The 13,323-nt window shown below is 40.1% G+C and overlaps 1 protein-coding gene across 2 annotated transcripts in view; it reads left to right on the top strand.

The window, feature by feature from the left end:
* baiap2l1a (BAR/IMD domain containing adaptor protein 2 like 1a) overlaps positions 1–11,842 on the top strand; it is a 28,579-nt gene extending 16,737 nt beyond the window's left edge. The window contains exons 5-14 of one of the 2 annotated variants that reach the window (XM_026179001.2): positions 792–863; positions 1,590–1,724; positions 4,569–4,721; positions 4,814–4,957; positions 5,452–5,572; positions 5,873–6,086; positions 7,559–7,618; positions 7,725–7,878; positions 11,494–11,534; positions 11,634–11,842. In XM_026179001.2, coding sequence (XP_026034786.2) covers positions 792–863; positions 1,590–1,724; positions 4,569–4,721; positions 4,814–4,957; positions 5,452–5,572; positions 5,873–6,086; positions 7,559–7,618; positions 7,725–7,878; positions 11,494–11,534; positions 11,634–11,706 — 1,167 coding nt within the window. In that variant the 3' untranslated portion in view covers positions 11,707–11,842. Of the gene's footprint in view, positions 1–791; positions 864–1,589; positions 1,725–4,568; positions 4,722–4,813; positions 4,958–5,451; positions 5,573–5,872; positions 6,087–7,558; positions 7,619–7,721; positions 7,879–11,493; positions 11,535–11,633 lie in introns of both variants that reach the window. The other variant, XM_026179000.2, reaches the window with a different exon arrangement.
* The last annotated feature ends 1,481 nt before the right edge of the window (positions 11,843–13,323 follow it).

Below are 13,323 nucleotides of genomic sequence, written 5' to 3'. Positions count from 1 at the left end.
TCATCGAGTCCATCCTCACCTCCTCCATCACCTTGTGGTACGCTGGAGCCACTATCAGGGACAAACAGAGACTGCAGCGTGTTGTGCGCTCTGCTGAGAAGGTGATTGGCTGCAGACTCCCATCTCTGCAGGACCTGTACACCTCCAGGACACTGGGGCGTGCAGCTCGGATCTCAGCTGACCCTTCTCACCCTGGACACAGTCTGTTTGACCTGCTCCCCTCAGGCAGGAGGCTCCGTTCCATTCCCACCAGAACCTCTCTCCATAAGAACAGTTTCTTCCCCTCTGCTGTTGGACACATGAACAATAACCAAATGACTGTTCCCACCACTAACACATGACCCTACGCTGTGTTCACTGCATCATTCCATGTTTGGCACTGATCACCACCTGCACTCATGTATATATCTATCTACTTAGCACTTTTAATTCTTATTCTTATTTTTATTTTCATGTCTATTTAAGCTTAATTTATGACAGTATGTTTGCACTGAAGCACCGCAGCAATTTCCCAATGTTGTAAACCTGCTCAACATTTGGCAATAAAACCCTTTCTGATTCTGATTCTGGAGTTTGACACTTGTGCCTTAGGGTAAAATGCTTCAGATACCTTGTGACAACATATAAACGGAAGACAAGTATTCCCAAATGAAATATGTCAACAACTGAAGCCATTATCAAATATTCCAGAAGATCAATCCATGCTTACTGTACACAACGAGTGATGTGACTGAACTGAACTGTAACTTTGATGTATGTATCAACAAATTCGTGATGTTTCCTATCTGCAGTTCAAGAGATTCCACAGAGATGTTATTATCGAGCTGGAGAAGAAGACAGAGATGGATGTCAAATACATGAACGTACGTGTCTCCATAGAGAAAACAGCATTTTTCTGTCTCTAAGAGATAGGCATGGCGACCCTGACATCAACAAGTATTTTTAGATATCACATTTTGAACCCTTAATTTTAGCATTTTGATCATAACCAGTAGTTTGGAACACAGGGTAGACTGCTATGTTATCAGAAATGTGTACCAGAGTTTAAGCTTGGATGGTCTAGTAGTACAAATAACCACAGTGCAAGGCATATTTGTATATAATAACTGCATTACAAATCTTCCAAAATCATCAACACAGGTCGAGAGTTCAGTGGTTCTAATGATCTGAGGAGAAGCCCAGCAGGAAGCTACTAGCGACAAGCACCTGTCAAGAGGTCTACATGTACTTAATGTGGCCACACTCTAATAGTACACAACATTAAGCTTTTATTACAATTAAAGCTTTAGTTGGAAGTTAAAAAGAGCGGCTGGTATAAAAAGAATTTTATACCAGCCTTTTCATACCACATGTTGAGTTCTGTTGGAAAGATCACTTTTGGAGCCAACTAAATTGATTATTTCAGCAAATGCAGTTTTAGGCATTTCTACTTCTTCTTTTTTCCAGAAGTTTCCTCTTGCATACATCTTGTTTATGTAACTATATTTCATGGAAGCTAAGCGTCCCTAAGGGAAGCATTGATGATGGTTTAGTTCTTCTTGTTTGTGTAGTGAAATGCCTGTTTTCCTCTTGTTAAATGACTCCTGCAGGCCACCTTCAAGCGCTATCAGTCAGAGCACAAGGTGAAACAGGAATCCCTAGACCGTTCTCAGACAGACCTGAAGAAGCTCAGGAGGAAAAGCCAGGGAAAGCACTCATCCAAATATGACCTCAGAGAGAACGAGGTGAGCTTGAAACAAAACCAGCTCCAATCTTTCCTGAACATTAAAAGGCGACTGTGTGCTAATACTTTGGATGTTTTTTAAAGTATGTGGAGTTTGAATGCTGACACTCGGCTGGCTGTGAAGACTGGATGACTAGTATAACATTTATTTGACAGGGTAATGAATTGAGGCCAAGGCTTCTCGTGATAGGGATTAGTTTGCCTGTAATATTAGGGCAACTCATTGGAATGAAATTCCATGTTTGCTTTTCAGTTATTTTTTTTTTCTTTTGTATTACATAATAGCGCCACTGATGACAGGCGTTTGAGAAAGGACACCCTTGGTGTCTTCAAATGTTTTGACTTATGTGGGATAAAAGGGCATTTTAAAAACCTTTCATGTAGTAATAAAACTATCAAAGAAGTCACCGTGGTCAAAGCTGCGTGCAGTTCACCTGTTTTTACATGGTGCACAATAGAACAATCATATGGCTTAAATGACTGTTTTCATAGAAGGTACACACACCCATTTTTTGTACAAAGGAAAGCATGCATACAGGCACAGATTCAAACCCTGTTGAGATTCAGGTTGTATTGGATGCAGCACATCTGATTGGTCTACTAATAAGTTTCATTCATGTAAACCACAAATGTAAGCAGTGATTAAATAAATACAATTCCATTTAGAAAAACCTACAAAAACAGTCAAAATACTGTTGTTTTAAATATCCAGTTATTACTGACTGATGGACTAGTTAATTTGATTAACTTTGAATGCACTCAGGTGTGTGTGGGTGTTGTTGGTATATAAATACTACCCCTCCATCATTCTTATCGTTGATTTGCATTCTGCTCAGAAAGTTTCCATCCTGTAAATATGTTTTCTTATGACAACAACAATCATTTCTGTGGCTTTTTAACCTTCAGTCCACTCTGGAAAAAGTGGACTGATATGCTTATTGTGCAACGTAGTGTGATGCATTTATCTAAGTACGGAAACTTAAAGTGGAGTCCACAGTAGTGTCTACAGGTATAAGCTATTTACATTTAAGTATTTGAAGATCCTTTTTAATAAAATGTTCACAACCAACACCAAAAGTGAAAATTATTAAAATGAATGTCAGTTCAAAGTCCACAGTAATCGAAGGCAAAGTAAGGAAAGTGTGTAGCTGAATATTCAAATATGCTCACTAAGGCTTTTATTATTATTGCTAGCATAATGCTTCATAGTTGGTACTGTACAGTGCTGTTCATCTGCATTGTATAAAGACAATGCTAATGCTAAACTGGATCTACAATGACAGCATGGCTTCATAGTAAAAGTAGAAGAGTCTGGGAACTTGCATGCCTGCAGTCCAGACCTAAAACTTGTGTATTATGAGATTCTTTAAGGAGTAAAAACAAAGAGCAAAAGAGATCTAAGTGTTCTAGGTTTGCTCTGTTGTGTTTTCCTGCTGCTAAACTCTGTATCAGTCCTCTGTTTATCTTTGCATTTGAATGGCACTGTTTAAAAGACACCCATACAATAAGCCGTGTTGTCTGGGTGGAGCTTGATAGCCTGATCCTGTTTCTCAAGCCAGGTTGAAACTGGGGCCTTTCTTTCCACAGAATGGACTTTTTCATTATCTGATAAAAATGACACCAGTGAGCTACATGCGAGATGAGTCTAACTGCCCAGCTTTCTAATAATGTGTAGGGCTTGAGTAAGGGGCCAGTAATGAGCTCAGCCCTGTCGGCCTGCTCTTCCACCTCACGTCTGGGCAATTTTAGTGGTGAAAATGGGAAATGAAGAGCTTTGATTCCGTCCGTGTCTGAGAGAGAGACACACATAGAGGGAATGAGACCAGATAGTAGGGGATGGTCTTTGACAGAGCCCTTAGAGATAGGCTGCTTTACCATCACCATGACAACCTGGGGAAAATGAAAAAGATTGGGGGAGTAGGCGTTGAATAAAAAAGGGATGGAGTGAAGGTTGGGAAGTTTATTTTAAAGGGTTCAGTGTGCCTTGTGTCAGGGTCCAGCTGCCCGTGTGTGCGGCGTGACGCGTAGACTCAGTCTCAGGCTCTCTGTGGGGAAGGGGAAGACTGATTTGGTCTCCCGCTGAGCTAAGATTGATCCAGGGGCAGCAGGAGACTCAAATAAACTTGTCCCTAAGTGCAGGGACTTTGACTACAAAGCTCATTAGGAGCGTGATTTGTGCATCTAACCTGAGGACCCAAACAGCTTTTGCTCACAGGGAGCCATCAAGAGTCAGTTTTCCCAATCTTGGGTGTTAAAGCAACAAAAGTCCCCCGATCAGAGGCGTTGGCACCTGGTAGCAAAGAATTAAATAAAATAAAATAAACAGCAAGTATTTTGAATAGTCACCTTACTCCATTTAAAAGAGGATTTTATTTATGTTGCAATTATGGCCTGATACAGATGTGACTGAATATATGTGTATATATAAATGCAAAGTTTAAAAAAACAAAAGGGATAATGCATGTTAAAAAATTGCAAAAATACTTAATTAAATGGACCTATATTAATACTACAATAAATAAACTACAAATAGAATAAATAAATGTACATCAATATTAATGATAGTAATTAAGTTAATAGCTCCACCCACATGTGGTTAAACCCTTTTGTTTGTCATAATCTTTCTTCTGACATTTTTTGAACTGAGATAAAGATTATTTTGAACTGTGAATCATGCAAAGCTACTCTAATACAGCCAAACAAAACTATGGAGCTGAAAATTGGCTAAATAGATCCTCTTAACTATAAGCTCATCAATGCATTTAATGAACCTGATGAAGCACAGATTAAATTGTTGTTATTCACCCTATTCTGTAACCTCTTGTCCTGTGACCACCTTCTGCAGTACTTGCAGACTATCTCATCACGCCAGATGGACATGCAGAAGTTCATTGCTGACGGCTGCAGAGAGGCTTTGCTGGAAGAAAAGCGACGCTTCTGTTTCCTGGCGGACAAACACTGCATGTTCTCCGGTCAAATTAGCAACTTCTATGAGAACGTAAGCAAGGACTGAGATGAACATCCAGCACAGCCGCATCACACCTTCTATAATGGATCATTTAACTTGCTCTCATTCTCTGGTGCTTCCAGGCCAAAGAAATACTGTCGGTGAAGATCCCCACCTGGCAGGAAAAGTGCAGCGACATCACCAAGGTGCCAGACTCTGTGGTGAGCATGATAGAAGGGCTGTCCGTCGTTCCACAACAATCACCGCTGGTTGATCACTGTAACAGGGTTAGTTTGATTTTATTATTTGATTTGTAAGTGTGAAATCTGTAGATGTTAAGCATTCTTCTGTCATGTATTACCTTGTTCTATCACATATTCTCATCGTACCATGGGGGTAGTTTAGATTAAAACTGAGGATAGAGCATGCTGTAGTGCATAAGGAGAACAAAGCATTTGTAAAAGACTGGCCCTGCGGGGTTTTTATCTTCTCAAGTTGTTGTGTTGTAGTTTATCTTGTTAAAGTAATGAAATCTGTTGTATCAGATGAAAGCTGTTGTGTAAAGTAGTAAGACATGGGTGATTGTTATCAGCAGGAATTCTCAGATGTGTTGTTGCTGTTGTGTGGTGTTAAGGTCCAGTGAGGCAACAGCTGTTTAGTGCTTCGCACTTCACTTTGTGACTGTTTGATTATAGCACTAAGGACCTGTTGAGATCTGAATAATGCCAATTCACTTTGTCATATTGATGCATCCGCTAATCAGTCTTTGTGATCTCTTCAGGTCAATGTGGACTCTGGCCCTCCTCCAGCACCACCCCTCAAAGCTCAGTTCAGCCCACTTGCCAACATGTTTAATCAAGAGCCCACATTTCCATTTAACTCCTCTTCAGACCACAGCTCAGGTAAAGTTGGCTTATGTGAACTGCATAAATAAATATATAATCTTTATTGGTGAAGACTAAATCAACTTTGTTATCTACATGATGTGTGATTTTTATTTTTTTTCTGTCTAAAATAGGCCAGACTCGCTCATATTTCCTGTATATGTGTAAAGGAAACATTCTCATGCCAGAGCTGTCCATTAAATAGCTGCAGAAACAGCTAGCCATCCCCCCAAATTAAAAAAAACAAAACAAAACTTCGTTTACAACGGTTCAACAGAAATCTGGCAAAGTCTAATTTCTAGTCTCTTCTGCCTCCAGATCAGGGCAGTATTGGAGATGGCAGCCTGTCGAGATCTACATCCCAGTCATCTGGTCTGAACGTGAGCAAGAAGTTCCGGGTTAGAACCATTTTCCCTCACACAGCAGGCAACAACGACACGCTCCTGAGCTTCGATGAAGGCGACATCATCACTCTGCTCATCCAGGACGAGAAGGACGGCTGGTTGTACGGAGAGCTGGAGAAGACGCAGCAGTGAGTCTTCATCTGCTTTTGTATTCAGGGCTGTGTTAACGGCTAAGAAAACCTGAGCTTAGTCTCCACAATCTCATTTAAAGTTACATTTTGTAATCTAGTTATCGTTCATTTTATTCACTCAATAGATTTGTTGTCTACAAATCCCAAATATCTCTAGTTGAATATTATTTTTATTTATTCCTTTATTTATTCATTTTTAGGCAATATCAAAACATTAAAGGTACAGTTCGTAAAATCTCACCATTAGATGTCAGTGAATTGCAGATTGCAGTCAACTGAATTCTGTTTTCTTGTCCCTACCAGTCAAGTGCATAATCTTAGCTACGGTGGGCGTTTTAGCGTTTTAAAAAAATGTTAACTTGTTGGTACACCTAAGACAGGAATGATACTTCCATTACAAGAAAGACGTAGCAGTCGTGGCACACGGGTGGTTTTTTTCCCCCACATAACTCAGCTGACAGTACAAGTTTCTCTTTTGTGCTTTTGCTGCTTTGTCATGCTAGTACCACATGCCTCAAAATACAGAGTACGGTATGTCCGGTATGTTCAACACGACATTCGTAAAGCCTGATCTTAGCTCACTCACGTACACATGCAGAAAAATGGGTGCAAACATGCAAAAAAACCCAAAACAAAACAAACCAGGAGGCATCTTCTCATGTAGATTATACAACAACAACATTTTCCTTCCCCAAACACAAGGAAGGAAAATATTTTAGCTGGAACTTTTATAAATTCCAATGAAGTCAGACCTTTTTAGCAGCTGTGATTACATGTCACCTCCAGAGAAGGTGGAAAAATGTTCACAGGTGCTAAATGAAAGATCTCCCTGCTTTTTATTCCCTTAGACAAACATAGCACCTGTTAGCTTTGCATCCACTTGTACAAAGGATCAGGCTTGTTTATGTACAGCAGGCTGTGTTTGCATATGTGGCTGCAGCAGCATTACCCTCCTTCTGTGTATAATTACGTTCATATTCATCCTTGCCAGATCACTTAGGGCTCATCATGCAGGATTATGGAGTGCTTTCAGTTTGCGTTTGTCCCACTTTGAAAGAATTTACACGAGCCTTATCTGCTTGTTGTGCGTGGCATTAGGCGGCCTTTTTAATTTCAAGTGATTTTAATGCAGTCAATGGCTTTTTTTTTTTTTCCTTTTCTTTTTTTCCCCCAAGAAGAGGCCGTGTTGGGAGAAATCAGTGCTTTCTGTTTCTTAGCAACAAATCCACTGCATTGGTCTGATAAGCCATCGTTTTCTCCAGACGTGACTTGGAGACAACTTTGGAGTCTTAGTGAACAAAATCTTCTATTCTGTGTCTGATGTTAGAATTTTATTCAAGTGTTTTGTCTGCTGCGGTGATTCTCTATCGTGATGGATTCCAGATGACTGCTAAGAAATTGCATGACTCGTTATGTAATTTTATTTTGACGTTTTTTTTAAAGATGAAACGATGTGCTTCTGTTCCCAGGCGGGGCTGGTTTCCCTCATCTTATTGTCGAACTTACACTGAGTCGGTGGTATCAAATAGGTAAGAGGTGTCAGAGCCAAGCATTGAATCAATAACTTTTTTTTTTTTTTTTAAATTTCACAGCTGCTGTTGGATAACTGAAGCTTTATGTAATGTGTCTCAGTAGTAATCTAGGCACGCCGGTGCATCGTCTTAGTACGATTAGCCTGCCAGAGACTGAGGAGGAGGAGGACGAAACAGTGTTGCTGCCACCACCAGACTACAGCGACGACGCCCCCTCCCGCCCAGTCATCCTCTCAATGCCTTCGCCAGTAAACACGGTCAGTATCAGCACTCGATTAAGTAAACCACCTGTCATCAGCTGTATCAGGAGCATTTCCAGAGCGTTACCTGATATCTTTTTTTCCTCATGTTTTGATAATTCGGGTTGATATGACGTATCTTTAGGTGGCAATGCTTTGAAATAGTGCTGCAGTTAAGCAATTTGAGTTTTGTAGGTATTACCAAGAACACGTGCTCTAGAAGAAAACGGATAAACAACATGCCTTTACACTGGATGTTTTGCTGTAACACAACAAGCATGTATGGAATTTGTGCAATTTCACAAATGATTGATTTATTATGATGATCAGGGTTGTCATTTAGGGAAGCTGTTCAGTGAGTGTGCTACTCAGCATTTTTCTGAATCTGCTCTGTAGTTTTCCATTACATTGTAAAACAATAAGTATACTTTTTTTTTCTGTGTATTTCACACTGCTTATAACAATCTTTCACATTATCATTTCTGCTCTTGGCTTTGTATGGCTGCAGCTATCCTTGATACGGTCTAATTCACACATCTCTTGGTGTGAGCACAGAAGCTGCTGTTAAAACCTTTTGCTTGTGAGAGGTAGCCAATTGCAGGAAAGCTAGCCAAGGGAAGCTAAAACAGCTTTATTGAAAAATGAGCATAATGTGTCTCCTTTAAGCGCTAATATTGTTATGCTGACATGCTGGGCATTTAAAAATATTTCATTTAAATTTTATTTTGAAAAAAGACCTATGCAAATGATCAAAGACCCCGCAGTGGCAAAAAACAGCCCCTTGAGATCATGATCTATCCAGCAAATTCAGTAATCATTTCCAGGTGCCTTGAAAGCTAGTGCAAGACCTGCCTTTGCCATTCAAGTCCATTCAAGCAGCGTCTCACTGAGCCACCTTTTAAAAACAGGGAGGTGATGTTGATTTCCAGTCCAATAAAAGTAGTCTGTTTGCACCAATCACGCCTTCCCTCAGGGCTTTTCTTTGATGGGCCTTGTTCCATCAGATACTAACATGCTGTTAAGTTTAATATTAGGCACCAACACAAAGAACAGCTAAGAGTGACTGTTGAAAGCTTGGAGCGAAAAGAGTAGCTGCTCGTCATCTTCAGCCCTCTTTGCTATTAGAAATAGGTCTGAGCTAACTGCAACCCCATATCTCACACATGCCCTCCCCTCTCTCTGTTGAGTTTTGACACCCAGTCTGTGAACAGAAAGGAGTTAGTCTGCTGAAAAATCCAGAATGCAGTACTTGTCAAAGGATTGTCAAATACGACATGGTATGCTGTTCAGAACAGCTGTGCCTCAAGCACAAGCAAGTTTTTAGTTACTGATTTCAGTCAGATTTAAAGAAAGGGGTTTTTTTGGGGGGTGGTTTTTGGTCAGCTGTGGTTCTCTCTTCCACTTTGGACCACTCTGAACCACATGTCAAACTCTAGGCTACTTGGAGATAAAGAAAAAGAACCACCAGAGTCATTGTGATTCACAAAAATGAATTTCTGCAAAGTTTGCATGGGAGTCTTGATATATTTAAGTCCTCAGCAAACATTGCACTTTGTAGAGACATTATAAAAGCTAATATCCTGCAGCTGCTCTGTAATGTGACATGCATTTCTCCCCGGCTGCTGCTCATTGGCGAAGTTTAATGGCTGAAGTTTGTGGAGTTAGTCATCATTTTAACACAAGGTTATTTCTTCCTGATGGGACACGTGCCCTTGCTGGGTCGTCACTCCACACATGTACCATAAATGCCATCATGCAGGCAGAACTTTTAAGTCGAACTGATCGCGTCTTATCAACATCTCCTTAGTGCGCAGTCACCGGCTCCACGCCCTTGAAATGGCACAGCTAGAAGCACACCTGTGTTCTGTAAACAAGGTTCAAGGAAATGCGCTATATTTATTAAGACTATAGTTTCCACGAAGTATGTTTAATCTTCAGAGAAGTCACATTCAGTAGGGGCCTGTTTGTAATTTTGACAGATACAGGCATGACCACGGTACCTAGAAGAAAAGTGTAAAACAAATCAGAGAGGAGAAAAAGGTGGTAAAATACTCCCAGACAGGTTTTGACTAGAGAAGAGTTACAGAGGGAAGCATAAAAGATGAGAGAGTACAGTCTCAATTTAATTTTGTGACTGTGCTGTGCTGCCTGACTGGAAATGAACTATCTGTTGAGCCAGCAGGCAAGCCCAGGCACACTTCTTTCTCATCACCTTCCTTTCTGTTCTGGACTGTCTGTACTGTCCTCTGAGTTTGCTGCGTCAGGGTTTCACTATGAAATATACGACAGTGGGGGAAATACCAGCTCAGCGTACCCCAAAATTTTACATCCTGTTTGAGAAAGTAGGAGCTACAAATTTACCACCAAAAAAGTGTTTATGTTCAGATCAGCCCTATCAGCTAGCTATCAGTTACAATAATAGAACCCCCTGGGTGTCCTGTGAATTGTGGGAGGTAGGACTTCTTCCAGCACATCCCAAAAACGATCAGTTCATTTGGGATCTGGGGCTTTTTGAGGTGGGGTTAGTTTGTGTTCCACTACAAAAGCAATTCAGGAGTGTCTCAAGGAACACATTGCCCTTCCTTCTTACCATATCCACTGCTAGGAAGTGCTGTTGCCATGGGGGTGTGTACATTGCCTGGTATGTGACAAAGGAAAAGCTGTGCATTATTCTAACAGTGCACAGTCACAATGGTCAGGGGTCACTTTACATCATAGTTGATCAGTGTGTGTTGGACACAATTATATTCTGTGCTGTTTGAGGGGGGGAATTGCAGGACACCTTTAAGCAAGGTTAGGGTGGGGTTTTTTTGTGACATAATCAGTTGAACTGGAGAAGAAATTCTGTTTTTTAACACAAATTTGATTGAGGTTTTCTCTTTGTGAAGCAAATCTGTGCTCATTTATTTGTGATTCATCTAATCAGAAGTAAAAGTTTGCTGAGAACTACAAAAAAGCCAGGATGTTTCAAACAATGAATGATGAATGTAATGCCTTCAAAGCCCGTCTGTGGCTTTAAGAACTGTCACATTTTTTTTGTTGACACCTGGTGTTTCCTGCTCTCTAGGGGAAAAGCTGGGTAATGTCTGTTTCCTACAAAAAACGACAACAAAAAAGGCCTTCTCATACACATAATAAAATTATCTGCATGAGCTGATGTGACCTACCATGAAAAACAGAAACCACTGATGGTTCATTTTAAAACCTTTTGTCACGGGACATATTGTGAGACTACGGCAGCCCTCGGGGCATGCAGCTCAGAGATTTCTGCTCCTGAACCTCGTTGTTTTCCATGCTCACCTTTCACTCTGCTGGCAGTAAGATTATCACCAACCTAAGGTGAGAGAGGGTAAAAAAAAAAGTGTTTCAATTGCCAGCCTTTCTAGATTGTCTAGATTACAGGTTCAGTGAGTTCTGAGTTTTGTGGTGTAATTATATGTCAAAGGAAGGCGGGGGGGGGGGGGGACAACTGTTGATGGGAAGTCTGATCAAACTAGTCCGACAACTAGTGCTTTCTTAATAGCTGGAGGCAGTTTTTGGAGATTGCAATGATGCCTGTTGAACTTTGTGTTGTTTCCATTTTGGTGACTTGAAGTTAAAGAGTCATTTCTTCTGCTTTTTCTTTAATAACAGGTTTCTTTAGTCAACGGGACTCCAAAGGCTCCTTTTCTTGCGTGAGTGACACAGCTGGCAGATTTTCACATATCCATATGACTAATTAAAAATCTATTTGACAATAACCTCATACATCTTTGTTCATTTTCTTTCCGCAGAGGAGGGAACCCCTTTGCCATGGTCAAGCTGAAGCCGACTGTCACAAATGACAGATCTGCACCACTCATCTAACTCTAAGCTTATTAGGGTGGTGGTGGGGGTTCTTCACCGCTGTTATGCCTTCAGGGGACTCTTGTACTGGAATCATACAACCCCCTCTGCGACACACTGACTATCTCCCCAACCCAACATCTCACTAGCCTGCATGCTAGTTTTTTTTTCCTCAGTACCAGCGCGTGTTTTATCATCAACAAAATGAACATTTAGACTTCCCTCTGATCCATATCGTTTTAGTAAAAGTAGCATTTAAATTGGTGAACGTGTTGCATTTCCTGTGGCTGCTTTGCAGTGAAAGCCGCCATGTGATCTGCAGTGCCATTAGAAAGTATTTGCTTTACGTTGTTTACCAGGAACTTAATATGACTGCTGATACTGAGCGGAGACAGAAAACTGTAAACAGTGAGGCTGTTATCAAAGTAATCAAATTGTACTGAATTGCAGTCATGCGTCTTTAAAGCAGTCCAGAGAAATCCACTAGAAGATTTTCCTCTGTCACTACCAGGAAAAAGTGCACATACACAGCTACTCCAAGTAAACAGGTTGAACGACCATTGCTTTTTACTCCTCAGTCGTAAAAGGCTGATGGGGTATTGTTGTCTACAAAATTGTTGTTACTGATATGCTATTTGGTAGATGAAGTCTTTGTTTTCATTTTGGAATGAACCAGTCTCTTTATTGCTTTGTAAGACACTCGGTCAGGCTTGTTTCAATGAAAAATGATGAGATCCAGATGTAAACCTTTGCTACCTGATACTGATGAAACAGACAAGCATACAGGTTGTCTTCCTGACTTGCCAAAATATCTGTATCTTTAGTTCTTTCTTTTTTTACTAGTTATTTTACTAGTTTTGTTTTTTTGTTTTTTTTAATTTGTCGAGGTATTTAGTTGTGAGAATGAAGGGAGAGTGATATTGGGAAAGAAGGGGTTTGTCATTGGATTAAAGGCAAAAACACTAAGTCACAGTTTTGAATGACAAAGGTATTTATATATAAAATAAGTTTGTATGAAATATTTAATAAATCTGTAAACAAAAGTCAGACACAGCAGTCACCACGCTCAGTCCAAGCCATGGATGTTACTTTCTTTTGTTGGTTTTTTTTTTTTTTTTTTTTTTTGTTAGGCCTGACTGCTGCTTTTGCATATTAAATGGATAAGATGACCTTTTGATGAAGGGAATTATTTCACTCCTCATTGTTTGTTTCGTAGTTGTTATATGTAGCTTCTGTGCACAACACAGTTTATGCAAAATGAGAATGTACTTTAACGGCAATCATTTGAAATGTGCATAAGTAAAATAACTCATTGTTTGAAATATTCAAAGTGTTATTTTGTGAGGAAAATGACTTTTCCCCCCATGAATTAGCTTTTCTGAGTTCAGCTGTATGATGAGCAAGTGATTCATAAGACAGTTGATTGAATCGTATTAACTCACTGATGTAAGTGAACCCATCACACTGCCATAATGAAACATGCTTTTCTTCCGAGTACCTTGCCACTGTGTTGACCGATAGTCTTTTTTTTTTTTTTTTTTCAATAAAACATAAAGCCTGAATGTTCATTTTATGTTGTCTTCTCGCTAATTTAACTGTCTGTTAGCTGAAATGAAAGAAAGTGATTATAATCATAAC

The sequence above is a fragment of the Astatotilapia calliptera genome, chromosome 8 (genome assembly GCF_964374335.1).
Source record: "Astatotilapia calliptera chromosome 8, fAstCal68.1, whole genome shotgun sequence".
Lineage (NCBI taxonomy): Eukaryota > Metazoa > Chordata > Actinopteri > Cichliformes > Cichlidae > Astatotilapia > Astatotilapia calliptera.
Note: the sequence above shows the minus strand (reverse complement) of the source record. Positions and strands in the feature narration are given on the sequence as shown.